This window comes from Actinia tenebrosa, unplaced genomic scaffold (assembly GCF_029948245.1).
Source record: "Actinia tenebrosa isolate PJP-AT-01 unplaced genomic scaffold, QUT_ActTen_1.0 PGA_scaffold2__45_contigs__length_23673736, whole genome shotgun sequence".
NCBI lineage: Eukaryota > Metazoa > Cnidaria > Anthozoa > Actiniaria > Actiniidae > Actinia > Actinia tenebrosa.
Window position 1 is genome coordinate 16,769,793 of NW_028292579.1, and position 21,924 is coordinate 16,791,716.

Consider the following 21,924-nt stretch of genomic DNA (forward strand, 5'->3'; position numbering starts at 1 on the left):
TAAAAAGAAAACAAAAGAACAAACAAACATGTGATTATTGTGCTTATATAGTTCTCACATTGGTTAAAATATCTTGCTGCGTCTCCATCAATCCAATCCAGTACTATCTGACTGATAACATATGCAACTGATGCTGTTGCTGGATCAGATGTCATGTAACAGAATGATATTCCAGCCAGAATAATTCGTACATATCCTGAAACACAATTAAATGACAACTCAGTGTATCCTTTAGTTACTGATGCAGAGCAAGACTTTAAAATAATTAATGGTCAAGGCTAAAACTTTCTACAGCTCTAAAGATATTTTAGTTTTTGGTCAATAATGACATTTAGTTCCTACTTGACACGGTTTTGTTTGTTACTTGTAGGGCTTTGTATCCCATATATCCCTGGTCATAACAAATTCAAGGACTATATCAAGAGCGGATCCAGAAGGGGCAAAGGGGGGCTGAAGCCAAAACTTAACTTCTCTAAAAACTAATATCAAATGCCAAGCTTGACAACATTTATGCATGGTTATATGCTAATAAACTCACACTAAACATAGAAAAGTCAAACTATGTACTCTTTCACCCTACTCAAAGGAAAATCCCATTTAATCTAGTACTGAATATTGACCAAAGGAACAGCTTAAACAGGAAAAGTATATCAAATATCTTGGTAGTTTGATAGATTCAAATCTGTCATGGAAACTCCAAATAAATTATATTTTGAAAAAGATTAAAAGAAACTGTGGTATCTTATCTAAAATCAGATATTTTATTGATCTAAAAAAAGGAAAAAACTATATTATAGCTTGATATACCCATTTTTAATATATGGTATGGGGTAGGACCTACCCCACAACTCTTGACCATTATTCAAATTACAAAAGAAAGTAACGCAGGTTATAACATTCTCTAGTTTTGATGAAAAATCCAGTCCCCTATTTAAAAGATTAGAAATCATCAAACTAAATGATATCACATTCCTCTACATATCAGTCTTTATGTATAAGTATCATCATTCTATCTTACCACCTGTTTTCTATAATTTTTTTCACTAAAATTAAAGACATTCATAAATGAAATGCTAGATTATCTTCTAAGTCAATCTATTCCTTACCGAAAACAAGAACAAATTATGCAATCTTTAATATTCGATTTCAAGGAGTAAAAATCTGGAATTCTCTTGATAAAAAAACTTAAAGACTCTCTCCAGGACCTTATTTAAAAAAGCAATAATCAAGAATATCTTAAATAAATATTGATCATTGAGTATCCTCATGATTTATTATTATTATCATTTATATATATATATATTTTTTTTTTACTCTGCTCATTTGATACTTAAAATCGCTCATATCTTCATATCTAAAACTTCAACTTGAACTTCTGCTGATAAATAGTAATATAAATAGTATCGATTGCTTTTTTGGCCTATGAAAGTTTTGTTTTATATATAAACGGGCATTTAGAAGTTCAGAAAATTTCTGATTTATTATATATGTACCATGTCATACGATAGCAGCAGTACTAATTAAATGTGAATTATTGCTAGTATATGAATTTTTGTGAGAGTGTCGAAATTAACTGTAATCATGCTGCTTAATTATTAGCATCCTGTTTGAAGTCATTACACTGAAACACCAGTGCTAAAACACTGCACAATGAGACAATAATTAGAATTACAAATATCGAATGACTCTTTAGTATGCCTAGAATGTGTTCCCAAATTCATAGTTAATTGTCTTGATCCTGGGTCTGTGATCCCTAATCCCATATACCTTGTTATGATCTTGTGAGTCAGATTCATATAAAAAACAATCAGAGAACAGTGGAAAAGGGTTCGCAGTAGTCTTTAATTGAACATAAGCTTAACACTTCTCTAAATAAAACTCCTAAATATACTCACTCTTTCACGGATTCGGATTTTTTAAAAATTCTTGTAAAAGATATTCAGAAATTTCTGCATCTTGATTGTTCTATATATGTTTTACGATAAGAGATGTTCAGAAATTTCTGAACGTTGAATGTCGTATATATATATATATTACGATAATAGATGTTCAGAAATTTCTGAAAGTTGTTTACCAATACATATATTACGATAATAGACGTTCAGAAATTTCTGAAAGTTGAATGTCGTATATATATATGTATTACGATATTAGATGTTCAGAAATTTCTCCTTTTTATAGTGCAGATATAATTGTTTAGAAATTTTCTGAAAATATGTATTCCCTATATAAACTCTGGGGAAATGTTTGAATCTTTGGGTTCCTATTCAGCATTGAATCTAAGTATAAACAAGCTTACCAATGATGTTAGGTATGTACAGCAACACGTGCATGATTCAGATTTGTCTGGATAAGATCGATAAGAGTCAGTTGAAAGCGAATGAACTCTTCAGGGATCGTGAAGTGTGAGAAGCTATTGTTATCCACCAGAGGGCCAAGGTAAACTTCCTTTTACTGGGTTGCCTGTGGCAGCCCAGTCACAAAATGCTTTGTTTTTTTCGTTTTTTTGAAAGGGGTTTGTATACAGTCAATTCAAAAAACGTTGTCGTCGACCTGCTCAAGCCTACGCGACTGGACCGAAAGGAATATGGGTAAAAATCACTGAAGCGATTAAATATTCGTTCTGAATAAATTGTTCCCGCTAGTAATAAGATAATAATGGCGAGATAATCCATCAAATGCATGTCTTTGGGTTTAGGGAAAGAAAAACAAAGTAGTTATGATTCAGTTCACAATTCCGAAAATATGAAGGCATTAAAAAAAAAGTCTCCTTCAACACTTCCCGCTCGCCTACAAAGTTGGTGCTGTAAACCAGGCATAACTAGTCCTTGGTTTAGTTAAACGTACCACGGGTAGTAGAAATAAGGAAATCTTTTCCATACTCTATAAATCACTGGTCCGTCCCATTCTGGAATATGCATGCCCAGTTTGGGCACCACACCTAGTAAAGGATATCCATGCAATTGAATCTATACAACGAAGAGCGTCACGCATCGCACTTGGTCAAAAACGACAAGAGATGGCATATGAAGACAGATGTAAGATACTCAAATGGAACTCTTTGCAACTTAGAAGGGAATTCCTCTCTCTAGTTGAGTGCTATAAGATTGTACACAAGATGAACGGTCTAGATTTCAGTGACTATTTTGAACTTTGTAAAAGTACGAAAACGAGAGCTAATCACCAATTTAAAATACAGACCAAATCTGCTAGAGTAAATTGTTACAAATATTCTTTTTTTGTGCGAATAATCAAATCTTGGAATGATCTTCCTAATAACGTAGTAAATCATACAGATGAACCCAACGTAAATAAATTTAAAACAAGACTTAAGAAACACATGAACATTTTTTGAAGTTAGTATTGTACATATATATATATATATATATATATATATATTATTAGTTCTTAAAATTATTTATTTATTTTAAATTAGGGGACTTATATAGGGCTAACCTCAATGTCTTCCTTTTCAAAATATGTAATCTGCATTTTTGAATAAAGTATTATTAATTATTAATAAAATTATGGAGTCAACTTGGCTTCAATGATTGCTACCCAGAGTTCCTTTCGGTCCAGTCGCGTAGGCTTGAGTTGGTCGACGACAACATTTTTTGAATTGACTGTATCTGATAGAGTGCACGCACTAAACCCGTGAATAATATTTAGTACTAATTAGTAGTAATTCATACAGAATCCTTTGTTTCCTATTGTTTGATTATCACTATTTAGTACTAAAAATTAGTATTTGTTTCACGGGTTTAGTGCGAGCACTCTACAACACGGCCACTCATACTGTAAGTATTACTTAAAAAATTCAGATATTAGAACAATACAAAATCACTACCGTGAAGGCGTCTGTAAACCCTGATTCAGAATTTATCCTGATTTGCATAAGGTTGACATTGAAATATCATAAAATTTGCCGCAAAGTATAGTTATACAGGCTGAACGCAGGCTATCATTATTTGACCTAGCTTTTTGCACTAAGGTGACAGAACCACTATCAAAAGGTAAGGGCAACTTTAACATTACGGTAACCTCCCAAATAGCCACTGATACACAGCTCATTAGGGTGCAAACAATATAACTGTGAAACTTTAGTAATACTAAATAGCATGATTTCAAGCAAATTCCATTGTTGTCTATTTAATTAGCACTATTTTGTACTATTTTGTAATTAGTGTTTCACGGATTAGAGTGATTTTCATAAACCCGTGAAACAAATACCATTGTTAGTGTGTAATAGTGAAATGATAACAAAAGAACCCAATGGAATGAGGGTCTACTAAATGGTATTAGGCTAGTGTGTATTTCAAGGGTTTATGAAAATCACTCTAATTGTTTGCACTCTATTTTGGATTATTTAGTGTAAATCAGTTTCAGTTGACGGGGTAAGTGTGTTTAAATAAAGTTAACCTACCTACCTATCTACTCCTGTCGCACACACCTCTGTCATTTCTTAGCAAAAGTCTATTTTTTTCCCTCCAAACCATTGGAGCTAGTGTTTTCTGTTTTTCATTTCTGGAGTGAGAGAGAGACGTTTTTCTTTAATAATGATAATGATAAACAATCTTGCTGCTGCACCGGTTATTTCATTATTTTGCAGCCAACGGGTTAAGGAAATAAACAATAAAATAAAATAAAAATAAAGCGCAAATACAAATCTGTTCTAAGCGCTAGTAAAAAGGATTATTTCAAACGACAAAACCTGTTTTTGAAGAACTTGTGATAAAGAACGAAGATTACAGTTCGGTTTATACACTGAAATGAGTTATTGGATATACATGTAGATAGGAGATTGGCCATGAAGAGCTTTGAAGGTAAGTAGTAGGATTTTATATTGAATTCTAGATTCAATTGGTAGCCAGTGCAGATTAACAAGGATAGGTGTAATGTGGTCATGTTTATGGGAAAGAGTGATGATTCTGGCAGCAGCATTCTGTACACATTTTTTGTAGTTAATCACGACGTTTGTTTGGTAAACCAAAGAGCAGAGGGTTACGATTGTCAAGTTTGGAGGATATGAACACATGGGTGACCCCGACAGTTTTCCAAAATATCTGTAGTGCGGTGCCCAACTTGACATTGGCACGAAGGTCACTACTCAAGGAACATGAACGAGGTTGTCCGGTGCGACATTTGTACGAGCGTGTTCCCTACGAATCAACAGAACACAAAGAAAACGTTTTACTGCTGAAATGACTGCGGTTCAATTCACCGGATGTCGTTAAGATCAGGCAGTTTGAAACTTCTAAGCAGTAACTGTGTTCAAAATTAATAACTAAGCTGTAAACCAATAAAGTTGTACTGTCGTGACTGAAATATGCAAAATAAATAAACTTGAGTGCAAAACACTTATGGTCAATATTTACTGCATTCAGGGGCTATCTTTAAAACAGGGAACGGGGAACGGGAAGTTGGTAAAATTTCTACGCGGTAAAATATATTTCTCTCAATATCGTAAATAGAATTTATGAATGAAATAGTCAGTTGAAATATTGTTTTTGATGAGATTTAGGGCCCGTTTGCACTAGGCTAAATTTATGTTTGCTTTGCAAAAATATCTGTCAACATCAGCCGTTTCCTGGTGCGAACGCAATTTTTTTAACTTACCAAAAAGTGTCTCGCTCTACCAAACTTCAAAGCGCCGTCGGCCTGCTTCGAAGCAGGACAAAATTTTGTTAAACGTCAAAACTTTCTTGATCCTTATCAGAATCATATGCATTTGGCACGAAATAAATTCAGGTCATTAGTTGTTACGGTGTCAACATGAATCCAGAGTTGAGTCCACATTTTGGTCAAGAAAATAACTAATCACATTTGTAAATCTCAACTAGCCCCGCCGAAGGAGAGAGAGAGTCTCGAGGGTTGTTCTTTGAGATATTTTTTTACGCAAAGATCCTATGTTTGGTATCTATGTTATTTGTTATTTAAAATACCGAAATGATTCTCAAACCGTTTCGTGTTTTTTTTTTCTGTTACGTTCAGCGACTCCATAGATATGCTGGGCTCAAATAAGTACGTATGCCGGACTTTAATATAAAAATAAATATAAATAAAAAGATTTTTTAGAATATTGTAACGAGAAATATATTTTACTGCGTAGAAATTTTACCAATTTCCCGTTCCCCGTTCCCCGTTCCCCGTTCCCCGTTCTCCGTTTTAAAGACAGCCGCAATCAGGAACCTCGACAATATTGTACAAATTCACGTCTGATGATAATCATTGTCTGCATGTTCTTTTACCCGAACAGAGAGACCGCAAACTGCGTAATCGAGGCCATAACGATTTTGGGCGACTTAGAAAATTTCGAGTATAACTAAAATATTGTCAAACATTTCTCACAAATACGAGATCGAAATAAATATAATATAATCAAATTTCTCACGATACATTATTTGCATATCGCAGCGACAGTTGCACTGAGGCGAATCCGGCTGGTAATCACGCAGGTCAAAAGATCTTGTGAAAACTAGAAAAACACCTCGAGATAGAGATGACGTCATCTGGCCGAATCCGCAGGAGGCTAAGGCCCCGTCCACACTATGCCGGATAAATTTGAATCCGCAACTTTCACACTGAAACCGAAAAAAAAAGTTTTTCGCGTCCACACTAGTCCGATCAGAGGCGGCAAAAACACTTCATTGCACATCTGAGCATGTGCATCGAAGCTGAAATTGAGCACGCGGTGAACTCTTAGCCTTCCCGTCATGTTCCCATGACAATCATGACGTCATCGTAGTCGAAAAATTTCGGATACGAAATGTTCTCCGTCCACACTAATACGGCTAGCCGGCGTTTTCAAATTGTTCCACTCTGGAGACCGCATTCCAAAAAATTCGTTTTCGGTGAAGAATTGTTCCGGATTCGCCCGGACTAGTGTGGACGGTAGGCTTAACCGAATAAATAAAAATTCGGATTCAAATTTTTCCGGCATAGTGTGGACGGGGCCTAAAACGTACCCCCTAAAAAGTACCCCTAAAAATGTACCCCCCTTTGGCTCCGGTCCCGCACCGGTGCCGGGGTGATGCAGAACCCCTAATTGTATGCTACTTACATCCTCAGCTGCTAAGCCAATCTATAAGCCCAGAATCTATGAACACGTCATTCAAATCCTTATATGGGTACTCTTGCGCAAGAATGCACTTTTCGCGAGAAAGGAGAAGACAAAAAAAGCCAAAGGCATTTTTAGACTGGGCTGCCACAGGCAACCCAGTAAAAAAACAAGACAATCTTGGTTCTTGACACGACCTGAAGACTCGTCTTGTCTGATGAAATAAATAGAGGATATTACATGGGCGCGCGGAGATACGAAATTTATCTTCGAGTGTTGGAAAGATCTCTCACGAGTGAGCGCAGCGAAAGAGTGAGAGATTTTCAACACGAGAGTATAAATTTCGTATCTCCAAGCGGCCATGTAATATTCTGTTTATTATATAATTATCCATAAAATCAACTTAATAAGCTTTTTTTAAATTATAACTAACTAATAGCTTAAATACACATGGTAACGATATTTTCACATATTTTTCAAAATATCAGTTTTTCGAAAAAGAGAAATATAGGTATTTTATAGATAATTATATGATAAGTATATTTATTTCAAGAACCATGTACATGGTACCATGTACAGGAGAAAGAAACATATAATTGAGTGTCATCGGCATAAAGGTGGAAAGACATTCATTGTAGTCGAAGGATATCAGCTACTGGAGAAGTATAAAGGAGATACAACGAAGGACCAAGTACAGAACTCTGAGGTACACCACAATCAAGTTGAAGAGTTTTAGAAGAAAAATCAGCGATGCGGAAACAAATTGAAAGCGATCGGCGAGGTACTCAAATTATTGAAGAGTTATGCCAGAAATGCCATATTTAGTATGGAGACGATTTAAAAGAATTTGATGATCAACTGCGTCAAATGCAGCCGATAGATCCAAGAGTAGCGTGGCAACACAAGAACGATTGTCGATGGAGTGGAGGATATCATTTTGTACTTGATGAAGAGTAGTTTCACAGATATGAAATGTTTTGTATGCAGACTGTAATGGTTCATGGAGATTGTTCAGAGACAGATAATCATTTCGTTGAAGTGAAAGAACTTTTCCAATAATCTTGGAGACATTCTTTAAATTAGAGATTGGACGATCACTATCACTGAAGAGATGATTTTTTTCAGTAAAGGTTTAATAACAGCGAGCGAAGATGGAACAACACCAGTTTGAAGTGACAGGTTAACGATTTCACATATTATAGTAGGCAGTAATACACTAAACTGTCCAAGTAGGAGACTTGCAGGAAAAGGGTCAAGACTACAGGATTTAGATGACATCTTTCTCGCAATGGCAGATAAATCATAAATAGGGATAGGCAAAAAAGATTCCAGTTGACAATCCAGTTTATGTGAGTCCAGATAAGAGAAATCATTGGAAAGACGTGTCGTAGGAACAAAGCCATTCTGAAGTTAACAATTTTTCAAAATCGTTAGCCAGATCTGTAGGTGATATAGAGGTTGTTAATCTTTTCTCAGGCGTACAATGTAGCAATCGATCAATAGAACGGAATAGATCAGAGACAGCATCAGTAATCAATTTAGAATAATGACTCATTTTTGCTTCGAAGATCAGTTTTTTAACAACATTACATTGATCAATATATAATTCACGGTCAATCTTAATTTGTAACATCGCCAACATCTTTCTAGATTACGACGCTTTGTTTTATTAATTTGAATTTCATCAGTATACCATGGAGCTCTTGGACGAAGGGAGATGTATCGAGTGCGTGAAGGAGCATGTTTATTTAAAATAGACGATAGAACAGAGTCATATTGAGTACACAAATCAGATAGTTCAGTAGCAGGAGATTGATATATTGCTGTTTACCAGTTGTTTTTATTTGTCTAAGCCTTACGACTCAAACACATGATATTTATCAAATTGATCTGATCACTCTGCCGATGTAAAGCGTTTCCTTTGATACACCGCCGTCCACGATTGGGGACGAACGAAACCGGTTTTTAAGCGGTACATGTAGTGCGCATGAGCAAATGTAATACTCCGTGGCGCCAAACGTTGTTTGACGAGAGCGGCTGTCAAAATCATGGCAGCGTTGCTAAGTTACGCTACCCAGGTGCGACAAGTATAACGTCCTACATCGCGATCGGCAGTTACTTTTCTCACTCCACCGAAACAAAAGAAAAAATAGGCTCTGCTAGCAGGGAAGATTATTGTCGTCTAACCACTTATATCCATGAGAGATTTTAACCAATTAAAAGCAAATGAATTAGGGGTTGGTTCACACGTCAACATAAGCATAAGAAACATAGTACTATTGTCATTCTTATGCTTATGCTTATGTACGCCCGGTTCACACTTTGGATTTCACAAGCATAAGCATAAGCATAAGAAAATGGAAAAGTTTCCATTCCTTATGCTTATGTTTACCTATGCTTGTGTTTATGCTTCGTGCAAGCCCAGTTCACATTTGTGTTTCCTACGCTTATTTTTAAACCAGCCCTTAGAGATTACTGTGCAGACACTCGAACCATGAACACTTCAAGGGTGTTTTAACATTTCTCGAATAATCCAATCAGAAGCGAGATTCTTACAGATACATTTTTTCATGCATTTTCATGCAGTCTCTTGGGTTGTGGTTGCCGTTAAAGTTTTTAAAATTTACAATATAAAGTGTATCAATTATTTCATAACAGCTACTTCGTCAATGAACGATATTTTTGTTTATTTCTGTAAATTATTAGAGTTCCCAGACCCTACTCACAAGCCAAATCGTAGGCTCTGGGAAACCCTATAATTTCAAGTGGTCTGATTGGCTGACCGGGATTACAAAGCGGAAAACAAAATTTCAGCTGGCAACTTCGGAGACAAAGTTTGCATGTTTATGAAAATTGCAGTAATAGGACGTTTGCATGATGGTGTCATTTGCCTCCCACTACCATAATGCTTGGCAAATTTTCTTTCTTATTTAAATTAGTGGTGGTGGTACTCGTATACTATTGGTGGAGGTGGTGGTCGTGGTGATGGTGGTGGTGGTTGCAGTAGTGAGCAGTAAGCTGGGTTAGTGGTGGTAATTTCATGCCTTGATACATTTCTAAGCAGGACTTGTTGTTTTAGAGAGATGTACTGGATTGGAAGAAGGAATCTTTCGATTATGGATGGCATCCGCCAGCTCTTTTCAAGGTGCAGACCAAAAAGTGTAGCTTTTCTTTGTACTAAAACAAGTAAGTTATTTGACTACTTAATATTTTAGCATTTTAAATTCACGAGTTTAACGAGTAGAAGAGTAGTGCCGCTTTGAAAATACACATCCCTCTCTTATTCTCGTCTTTCAAGACCTGACGATTCAGTTTAGGGTACTTTCTAACGCTCTCATATCTCTTCAAAAGGCGGATTCGTTAACCAAAATACTAATACCAATACAAAATTAATACGAAATACCAAAATACTACTTTTTTAACCGCCACCCGGTTAGCTCAGTTGGTAAGAGCGTCGGTCTGTTGTGCGGGAGGTCGTGGTTCAAGCCTAGGCCGGACCAACTTTCAGGGTCTTAAAATAACTGAGGAGAAGGTGTGCTGCCTTTGTAATTACATCTGCAAATGGTTAGACCTTCAAGTCTTCTCGGACAAGGACTTAAAACCGTAGGCCCTGTCTCCCAACTCTTCCTAACCTACAGTACTAACAATACTCTTCCTAACCTACAATTACTCTTCCTAACCTACAGTACTAACAATTCACACTCATGATCGTAAGCTGCACGGCTGCCAATACCGCCTTAATACGCAGCCCGCAACGTCCTCCACTGGTTATGAATGTGAAGTGCTTTGAGATACTTGAAATGCGCTATATAAGAACCCTTTTTTTTTTAATGCCGCCTTATTCGCCGCATGTATCAATGGCATATATTAAATGATTGGCATTCCTTTAGACTGTCATCAATTTATTTTTATAACTAGTGTTTCTTTCGGCTATCATTTCAGCCAGCCGACATTTTTATTACGAAATTCAACTATTGGATTCGCCGTCTGAATTTAGGGAGAAATTGAGGATCTTTGGCTAAATTAAATTTGTGTCTAATGGGGCACTTGAAAAGTCCCTGCTGTGAAACGGGTTTTGAGTATACCCTTTAAACATCTTATTCAGTTTGAAAATTATAGAAAATTCCATAGAAAATAATCATCCTTAATTTACAAGGGTAGCAACTCTCAAACGAGCCTAGTTTACTGCACTCTGATCATTGAAAACTTTGTGGTTTGATTCATCTAAAGATGGTTCTGAGAAATCTAAACCAATGAAAACTGCACTTGGCACCATGGACATAGGGATTCAAGTAGGACTAGCTGAGGTAAGGCTATTCATATGATAAACATGTCTGATCCCGGTCATAAGCCCTGTGCTTAGGGGGCTTTCATTTATAAGTTTATGGGGGGGGAGGGGGGTCGGCAAAATTGGGGGAGTCACATTATTTTCAGAAGCTATATATATAAGGGGGGGGGGTTGTTACTAATCATATGCAGCTTTTTAGGGGGTCAGTAATAAACTGGATGAAGTATATTGGGGTTATGATATTTAAACTAATAGAGTGTTTTTCAAAAACCAGTGAAACAAAGTGTAATAACTAAGTGTAATAACTAAGGTATAATAAATTTTAATACATCGAAAACACAAAAGAAAATCAAGTTATACCAGTAGCAACAAATGTGTATGTGTTACAACTGGCATAATGTATGTATGGTGTAAAAAAGTGACTTCATTTATTGAGTGTAGGTTTTGGTACTCGCCTGAAAACCCTGACATTTGTATACTATAAAATATGAGTGACTTGTACGATATTCCATGATACCCCTAAAAAGCATGGTATAACTGGTATATTCTATGGGTATAATACAGTTCCAGCCACCTTCCACCAGCCCACACTGTAGTTTTCTTAACTCTGAGATTATAATTGACTTAGATTATATTGTTTTCTTTGCTGACAGAGTACTGAGTTAATAAAATCCTACATTGAAAGAGAACAGTTTGAAATAGATACTGCATACATGTAAGTAGCCAGTGATTTAGAAAACATTGAGTTACGAGGGGAAAAATGCTAAGAAAGACCTTTCTTTTTTCTTTTACTTTTCCCCCTCATTTTTATATCAAACTATAGGTATGGTGAAGGGAAAACAGAGCAAATCTTAGGGCAAATCAATCTGATAAGAGATCCCAAGGTAAAACAATAAAATTTATTGTAAACTTCTCAAGTTCAAAACTCCTCTTTTTCCTAAAATTTAATTTTAGGAAAAAGAGGAGTTTTGGACTTGAGAAGTTTACTTAAAAAAACAAAGTCAAGAATGTGACTAAACAGAAAGCAGCTGACGTGATGATGTAGGTGACAATATTGGTTTGTTTACAGGTTGTCTTGGCAACAAAAGCTAACCCATGGAGTGATAAAGGTAGACCTTTACAAGCAATTGATTTATTGTTCCATTTCATATTTTTTTGTTGTGTGTGTCTAATATTGTTTTAGTGATGCAAGAATATCATTAAAAGTTAGAAAAGGTGGAAGAGGCAGACGAAAGGGGTTGAAGAGACAGACGAAAGGGTTGAAGAGACAGACGAAAGGGTTGAAGAGACAGACAAAGCTATATTTTATCCAATCTCTAAAAATCTCTACTAGTTCTTCTTCAAATATGGTGGCAGTTGTTCATATATACAATATTGAAAAAAGCATTTTCTGGATCTCAAAATAACTGGGTTTTTGACAAGAATAAGGGACATTCTACAATCATATTTGGGCTGAGAAAACAAGTATTCATATCACAATTTTCAAACTAGATTTTGAAATACTGACCTTCCTTCTTCTTTGGAATTTATGATACCAGAAAGTTATCTTTTCTTCGAGTTGAACATTTCTTAATCTTGAAAAAAGGAAAGAGAGAAAGGCATTCAATATAATGTATGTTTAGCTTTGCTAGTACTAGCTATGGTACGATAGGCGAAAAAATAACTCAAGACCTGGACAAGCCTAATTTTATAGGAAGCAACTTTTCTCCTCCAGCCCCCATCCCCCTAGCAATGTTGAATGGACAATTAATGCTCATGTGCCACCAATTGTTAGGCAAGACAACACTGATAACCGTGAGGGGGATATTCAGCTTATGGTAATAATGTTTCCAGAATTAAGTATAGGTTTCTCATTCTTTTATTCACTGATTGTATCTATAATTTTAGTTTTTCCTCTCCTTCCTGGTTAATTGAGGTTAGAGTCTGTTTTAGGGTGTGAATTTAGAAGAGGTGTTTGAGTCAGTAGCTTGAGGGACTTTCTCAACAAAGGTTTAGCTGTTCAAGTTCTTAGATTAGGGACTGGTCAATATTAAGAGGGGTATGGGGAGTTGGCTGGTGCAAATAGGGAGTCAATGAGTCACCAATCGTTATGCCGGGAGAAAAGGGGGGCCTCCTATTTTCATGCAATGATTATTTAATTATGTCTACAGGTTTTTATACCTCAGTGTGGTGGTGGGGGGAGAGGGGTATTGAAAAAAAATGAGCATCACAAGAAAGCGGGCCAAGGAAAAGTAAATTTGGCATACAGTAAAAACCTGCATATAACAGAACCTAGATTTTAAGAACCTGTTAGGCTAAGATTTTCCATTAATCCCCTTGACATAAAAACCTGTCTTAGGCTAAAATTTCAAAGCAGGTTCTTATTTGAAGAGTCAAAACTAGAAATTTATATATCAAAGAATATAAGCTCCACAAAGTAAATTACATACAGTGTAGCTTTAAAGTGGATTTAGGGTTTGTATTTGTTTAGATTGCAGAAAATTGTGCATAATTTATATATAAAATAATTACAGCCATTCCTAATCACACGCACCCTCTAGCAATTTTTTCTGTCTCGACAAAGAAGGTTTTGGTGGGCGTCAATCACAAGGCATTTCCATAACACTGTCGGAAAACACAAAGCTATAAGGGCATGTGCCTATAGAATGTCATGGAAATGCCTTGATTGACGTCCACGAAAAGCTACTTTGCTGTGAAAGAAACAATCGCTAGTGTGGCGCATGTGATTGAGAATGGCTGTAAAGACCACACCTATCAAAAACCAGTCATTTTTTTCTTAAGAAAATAAGAACCTGTTTAATAAGAACCTAAATAGCCTAATTAAGAAGAATAAATCTCTAGGTTCTTTAATGTATGCGGGTTCCTACTGTACCTATTTTGCACTATGCTGCCTTCATAATGTATGGAAGAGGGGGGGGGGGCAGGGGAAATTAAGGGGGGATCAGGAAAATTTTGATAGGAAAAAGGGGGGATGGGAAAATTTTTATCAGAAAAATGGGGGGGGATGCACAATTGTTGGAAGAAGATATGCAAGCCTTGCTTAGGGGGGGATCGTATATTTTTGCATGATTCTAAGGGGAGGTGTTGAGAATTATTCTGGACATCTCAAATTTACACCTGCCCCCTCCCCCTCCCCCTCCCCCTCCCCTGCCATACATTATAAACGCAGCCCTAGTCCTATGCCTCCTCTATAAAAACAATGACCAGCAATTAAAACAACAGTGTTTGGATACCTAAAAAGCTAGATAATGAAAACATTCCAACAACTATCCTTCGTAGTTTTTCAGAATTATATTTGACAGGGTTTTTCTCATGCTCCTGAAGACTTTTGCATGTTGTTTCAGGGAAAGACTACAAAGATTTTTTGCATGTTGTTTCAGGACTAAAGTACGAACGAGTGGTAGAACAAATGAACACTTCACTGGAAAGACTACAAAGAACCAATGTTGACTTCTTCTACTTACATGCACCTGACCACAAAACACCTGTAGAAGAGTCCCTGAAGGCTGTAGATGATCTTCACAAAGGTACTATGCACAAACATAATGGCGGTTACCTCTGCGACCTTATCCTAAAAAAAGGCAATTGTTCGCCAAAATTAAAAGAAATTTCGCAGTATTTTAGACTAAGAACACACGTCTTTAACATTCAGGCTCCAGATTAACTGAATTTGCAACGATAAGTACCTTATTTTTTCGATTTTCTAAGGGTTTTTGATCATAAATTATAAAATAATTGGGATACTACGCGCACTATGATTGGTCGAAAACCCTGTTTGATGAGAGTATCAAAACACGCAATCGTCATTTTTAATCTATCGCGCGCGCTCATTGGTCAGTTTGAATAAGACGGCACGTAGGGAGAATTTACTTAGACTTTGCTTTTTTTCGATCTTTTCGCGCGTTTGTTATATTATGAAACAAATCAAAAACAGTTTTCTGTGTTTGATACTCTGATCAAAACACTTGGGATGTTGCTACGCGTCGTGGTTTCCTACGCTCCTCTCGTGTTCTCCCAACATCCCGCGTGTCCTTTGAAACACAGTAGGTAGTACACACGCGGCAAACTCGACATCTGTGACGTATTTCCGGGTCCAAAAAACACAGGGTGACCAACTTGCTAATTTCAAAATTGTTCCAACCTTGAAAAAGTCCCGGAAAAACTAGTGTTAGACTTTTACGTCCATTGTTTTTTACGATTTTTTTACTACTTTGATTGCAGATGATCTAGGATAGAAATGTTTTAATTTTTAACAGCTGGCATTCGTTTATTTCAGCGGGTAAATTCAAGGAATTTGGGTTATCCAACTATGCTTCCTGGCAAGTGGTGGGTAGTTCTCTGCAGCTGTAGATAAAAATACAGCTATTTCTACTTATACTTCAACTTCGTGCAATTATTCAGATACATCCTAAGGCTTCAACAAATGATTGTTAAAGTTTGATAGAGGGCCATGAGATGTATCTGCATATGACTAGTAGAATCAGGCTACTTGCTCGTGTTTTTGTTGCGATTCCAGAGGGATGGGTTTCCTGTGGGGCAGGAAGAAAGGGCAGGAAGCCCAGTATGGAAAAAGGGAGAGACAAGAGCAAAGAGACGCCTGCGGAGGAAGCTAGAAGGGTCTCTATTTCATAGACCTTTCCTGAAGACAGCGAACATGGTGTCTGGTCTAGCTTCGCGATCGGCACAATCATCATGCCTTATATGGTGTTGTTGGTACCGAAGCTAGACCACAATGCATCCTGTTTATCGCACTCAAGAAAGGCCTATGGCCCACATGATTCGTTTCAAACAACTAAAGTTTAATTTTTCACGTAAAGGACAAGTGCGCACGCGAGCACGTTTTAACAATCAGTCTTTGCGCGCTTCGTTTCTCTGAATATGTTATTCAAAGAGAGCTAGTGTAACAAACCTTAGGATGAAAAATTACGATGTGCTACTTACCATTTCCAGGCAGAAGTCTACTATTTGTGTAAACAAAATAACTACGTGTTACCAACCCTTTACCAAGGCATGTACAATCCATTTACCAGGTAATTACCCAAGATCTTCTAATATGAATAGACCTCCTCGGCTCGAGCGTAAGTTTTCCCATTTCAGACCACGTGTCATACCTAGAGTATTATTTCTTTATTTAACGGTTGCACATGAATATGGATGCAACAGAAACAAATAATCTTACTCTCAAGGGAATGACGTGGTCTGAAATGGAAAAACATTACGCCCAAGCCGATGAGGGTCTATAAGATCCACCTAATTGTATTACAGTCAGTATTAACTTACTTCTTTTACTTTTTGGCATGTTTTTTCCATTTCATACTACTCCTGTTATTCCTTTAAACATTTTCTCTTTATACATTTTGATCATAGATATATGCTAACACTTTGCGGCGTCATTTCATGGGCCCTTTTACATTTTCATTTATCTATTAACTTTTTTGGTCTGTTTCCCCTTTCAGACCATATCATCGTGGAGTAAATTTTTCTCTGATTTTTAAACCCTGTGAAGATACATGAATATAAATGATACTAACAAGAGAATATGAACTAAGAGAAGGAATCCCCGTGCCCCCTCATGTGCACATTTTGATGCTATTTTTAGAAGCTATTCTAAAAATACCATTCAATGATATCCTTTTTTTGATCGTTTGATTTTCTGCACGCGCATAGTACGCGCGCGTTCTACGCTATTCGCTAACGTTTTCTTGTGCTTTTCTTATGTTCAAATGTTCAAATCTGCCCTCAAGATGACGATGTAGGTCGAATGCTTTGGAAAATAAATGTAAAAATATTCCAGAAAGTTGAACAAATTACTGCGTCAATTTCCTGTCGTATTTACAAAGCTTTCGACGTGCACATTCATATTCAGGGCAGAGTCGAAATAACGGAAAAACCCCAAAAACGTAAGCAAACAGCGTAGAGCACGCGCAAAAACAACAATGGTTTAAAAATAGCATCAAACTGTGCACATGATGGTTACAAGGCGATATAGGGGGCATTCCTTCTCTTAGTTCATTTTCTCTTGATACTAATCAATACTAAAGGAAAACCTCAACGACCAAAATATAAGGACATGAACATTTCTAAAGTGAACATTAACCCCGCGCCATGATTCGAATACAGAAAAAAAAGCTCAATACAGATTATGTTCTTTTTAGGGATGTCGAGAAGGAACTGTTCCCGTGTCTGCGCAGACTCGGTATTCGATTTTATGCCTACAATCCTGTAAGTGTTTAGAAATACCTTCCCAAGCTCCTTCTGGTTTTCCATCTTAGCATCAGTTTTTACATCCCACCGGATCGACTGACGTCAGAGATGGATTCAGGAAAGTGAATTGGGGGTTCACCAAGAAAAACTTGCCAAATTAACATTCTGCATGAACGGGTTGACGTTCGAACACAAAGCATTAAATCGAGGCTGCATGGTGGCTTCTATGAAATTTTAACCTCGTAGTCTCGATTTAGTGTTTGGCCAGTGGACCAGAGTGTTTGTGAATGCATGTGGAGTCTGTTATGATATTGCAAGCGTATGATTCAAGCCTAAACGTATGACCACACTCAATGTATTCGCATACTTCTATGCACGGGCTTTTTCCCGCCAAATGAGTGTTTGCATGCCTCATTTGGCAAAAGCAGCCAGCTTCGCATCGAAACGTGTCGGTCTAACTTACAGACCCGTGCATAGTAGTATGCGATTATACATTAAATGTGGTCATAGTTTTGCGCGTTGCGCTGTAAGCACCAGGACAGGAGACGCGACGACGGGGTGCCAGGAGTAATTTGACTCCCGATCGTACGCAACACATCGGAGTCCAATCAAATTTGAATGCGCAAGCGTACATGTAACCATTTGTTGCAACGAGATCTGTTCCTAAGCCTACAAATATATCTAAATTCTCTCCTGCATTAGCTTGCTGGTGGAATCTTGACAGGAATGTACAAATATAACGATCAGTTCCAAAAACAGCCGCAAGGAAGGTTCTTCAACGAAAGTCACTGGGCTCCTATGTAAGTATTTACTCTTAATATATCTTAATATGCTATATATCTTGATATCAGACCTATTTTGATAATTACGCGTCCCGTCACAGCCCAAGAAGTCTGGGTTTCTGGCCTCTCCTTCAATCGAATTTCCAACGGTATTTTTGTTCGACGGAAGCCAAAACCCCAGACGTCTTGTGTTGAGTTGGTCACGAAAGTATGAAAATGGGGGTAGGACAAGGCGCCTTTTGGCCGCAAACTTGCCTAAGCGATCACGCTCTTCTAAGGTGGTGTTACACGAGACGATTTGCAACGACGATTTTTCGCGCAACAATGTTACTCGAAAAATTGTTCTTGTGCAACTTCACATGGCGCGCGATTAAGATTTTTCACGATATTTTGTTGCGTCAACCAACCTGGAAAATATTGCAGGTGTTTTAAGGTTTTTGATTTGTTGCCGCGCGCGCCAACAATGTTGCGCTAAAATTCTTCTCGTGTAACATCACCTTTAGGACCAGGGGTTTGGGAGGGGGTTGACGACAGAGAGATGGAGGTAAACCCTCCAATAAATTAGACTTTGGTAGTATAATCCTAGCGCTTATTGTGGAGCCGATTTAGTATGCTCTCTCTCACCCTTAACGAGCTCTTTATCAAATTGCAAACCGAAATTTAACGCAATGAGAAAGTTAAAAGCCAGAAAGCCTGACATTTTGACTTTCTCATCTACAAGATACCGCAGTCGTTACTGGAAAAAGCCAATGTTTGATAACCTTGATAAAATAAAAAAGAAGCTGGACGAAGTTTACGGTACCAATCGAGTGTCTCTAACAGCCGCTTCCTTAAGATGGATGTCGTACCACTCTCTCATGGACGCTGAACATGGAGGTGAGTGAACGGTTATAAAATCAGTACAATGACAACTTACTTTCAAGACGGCCAAAATTCAAGGGCTTCTGGTTTTGACTTTGGACAATTATGATAACTCACATAACTGATAGGAAACCAAAAACACAGAATATTTGTTCTTTGTCTGGATCTTACACTGAAAGGTCTGATAGACAGCAAAAGTGACATCGACGCGCTCAGATTGATACCATTCTTGAGGTGCAACCACGATTCAAAATCCCTCGAGGTATAAATGACAATGAAACAGCCGCTATGGTGGTTGACCTAACAAGAGGAGCACAACATGCACCCCAAGAACTGTAAAGGGATAATCTAGAATACAATATTGCTGGTCTTCAATCATTCCCAAAAGAATGTAATTACAAAAGACACGGCGGCCATGTTGGATGATATAACAAAAGAGACCAATGACGAATCTTTTGCTATATTCATCCAACATGGCGGCTGTGAAAACCATCAATACTCAACATAGGACCCTAAATATGTATTCACAGATATCATAGTTCTTGGTGGATACCTTCCAAAGCACGTCCTGGAAAATCTTCAAGCTGTGGAAAGTGCACCACTGCACAAAGGTGAGTTAATGAATGGGAATGGCATCGAGAAAGGGAAAAGATATGTTATTTACTATTGTAGATTAATTCCTGCCATACTTAAACCTGCGCGTGTTTGGGAAATAGAGTAGAAAAATAACTTTTCCCAAATTACACTTTTTTTGCCTCCACACTTTGCATCACTGTTTTCGGTTTGGTGACAAAAACGTATTAACCAATGCGTGAGATGTCGTCGGGTGATTGAAGCTAGCGAGCGTTAGTAGGAATCATGACCACGTGATAATATATGCATCATCTTAACTTTTAAGTCTAGTGTATGTCTTAAGTTTTCAATATTTATGGGCAGACTTAGCTAGACCTTTTGTCTTCCCTCCTCGCTTTTCGCTCTGCACACCACTTCCCCTGTCTAAGGCAAGGGATCCTACTTCTTCCCCAGTCTAAGGCCAGGAATTTTTCCTTGTGTACTAACCAGCTTCTTAGGCCCCAAATCACACTCTTACGATAATCTCTATTTTATTCCTATCTAAACTAGAGGTGGTCATGCTGTTTGAAGATGGTTGGAACCAAGTCAAGTCAGAATGCAATAGTTACTTTCGTTAATGTCAATATTTATCTAATTTTAATTATTACCAAGGCAACAGTAAGGCATAATTCTCTTCTGCCTCAATCTACAAGGGGGGAGGGGAAGGGGGAGGGGAATTAAGGGGGGAGGAGAAGGGGGTTTTTCTCTGGCTTTCCAGTTTTCTACACTGGCCAAGAGCTGAGAGTCATTCATATAAAACAATTACTGCAGTTTTCCATATTCTGCGAACTCCAAAGTTGTGCGCTGCACACTGAAATTTGATTTTACGCTAAGGTCAATCAAAAATAATCAGTTATTATTATATAATTACCAATGAAATATCTATTTTTCTCTATTTCGAAAAATTAATATCTTCACACGTGAAAATAACATGTTATTTTCACGTGTGAAAATAACACCATTGCGATGGCTATTCGAAAATACACGAAAAGAATTGCCTGAAAAAGCCAAAACATACTTTCATTGATAATTATATAATAAACAGAATATTACATGGGCGCTTGGAGATACGAAATTTATCTTCTCGTGTTGAAAATCTCTCACTCGTTCGCTGCGCTCACTTGTGAGAGATCTTTTCAACACTCGAAGATAAATTTCGTATCTCCGCGCGCCCATGTAATATCCTCTATGTATCTTTCACATTCTTGACTGGAGGCAGTGAAAACCAATTTCACTACAAGCCTTTGTATTGTTGAGGTTCGCAGAATATTAAAAACCACAGTAAACTCATTGCGTGGGTATTCATACTATAAAGTAATCTGCAATCAATCAATCAATCATTCAATTTATCATTGCAGTAATCAATGCAATTATTAATAAATATATTACCTTAATACCACCTTAGTTCTCGAAGAATTGATGAAAAATACCACGTGATGCTTAAAGTGCCCCTCACCCCTAACTCAATATTTTCAGTATTGATCCTACATGAAGTGAATTGTTGAATAGCAAAATATTCTTATATGATTTGAGTGATGCATCTTGGAGATATCAAGGTTTATAATTCCAATATGTTAATGAGTATGGTCTCATAGGAGGCATTATTAAATATACAAAACTCTTCTGGGGCAGAAAAATATCCTGTGTAGAACATCATTGTCTTACTCAGGATTTATAGAAAGGATATTGCAAATTTGTTTTCTCATAGTAATCAGTGTTTTAGCACTCAAAGCCTCCTATGAGATCACACTCATTAACATATTGGAAGTATAAACCTTGTTATCTCCAGGATGCATCACGCAAATCATATGGATGTCATATTTGCTTTTAGCATCAAATACAGTTAATTCCCAAAAGCATACACAAATTACTAGAAACACTAGAAACTTTATTAACAATTTTGTGCATACTGTACATGTGTAAAATTATACTATTCTATTTATGACTGTCCCACTTTACTCCTGATTGAGAATTAGAAAAATGTTTGACTTTTGCAGGTTAGAAAAAAATGACTTCTAATACATGCATATTAGTGTGAATAATAATGCAACATAGTGCTTTGCATCAATAATATCATTGCATTTAACCAAGATTTAACTGATCTTGTTCAACATGTTCAA

General features: G+C 37.1%; 2 protein-coding genes across 4 annotated transcripts in view; one reads left to right on the forward strand and one right to left on the reverse strand.

Annotated features, from left to right (window-relative positions):
* LOC116287004 (CDP-diacylglycerol--inositol 3-phosphatidyltransferase-like) overlaps positions 1–15,065 on the reverse strand; it is a 42,274-nt gene extending 27,209 nt beyond the window's left edge. Inside the window, exons 1-4 of one of the 3 annotated variants that reach the window (XM_089034276.1) lie at positions 15,032–15,065; positions 14,810–14,916; positions 12,853–12,919; positions 59–196 (exon numbers count right to left, since the gene is read on the reverse strand). In XM_089034276.1, coding sequence (XP_088890402.1) covers positions 59–155 — 97 coding nt within the window. In that variant the 5' untranslated portion in view covers positions 156–196; positions 12,853–12,919; positions 14,810–14,916; positions 15,032–15,065. Of the gene's footprint in view, positions 1–58; positions 197–2,299; positions 2,568–12,852; positions 12,920–14,809; positions 14,928–15,031 lie in introns of those variants that run through there. The other 2 variants (XM_089034277.1, XM_089034275.1) reach the window with 2 other exon arrangements.
* LOC116287003 (aflatoxin B1 aldehyde reductase member 4-like) lies at positions 3,873–20,449 on the forward strand. The gene is made up of 14 exons (XM_031693609.1): positions 3,873–4,013; positions 10,139–10,243; positions 11,288–11,364; positions 11,999–12,060; positions 12,169–12,229; positions 12,415–12,454; positions 14,726–14,872; positions 15,622–15,671; positions 16,296–16,375; positions 17,501–17,567; positions 18,252–18,349; positions 19,053–19,207; positions 19,723–19,803; positions 20,315–20,449. Exons 2-14 carry the CDS (start codon positions 10,141–10,143, stop codon positions 20,380–20,382), a joined length of 1,089 nt encoding a protein of 362 aa, XP_031549469.1. The 5' UTR covers positions 3,873–4,013; positions 10,139–10,140; the 3' UTR covers positions 20,383–20,449.
* The last annotated feature ends 1,475 nt before the right edge of the window (positions 20,450–21,924 follow it).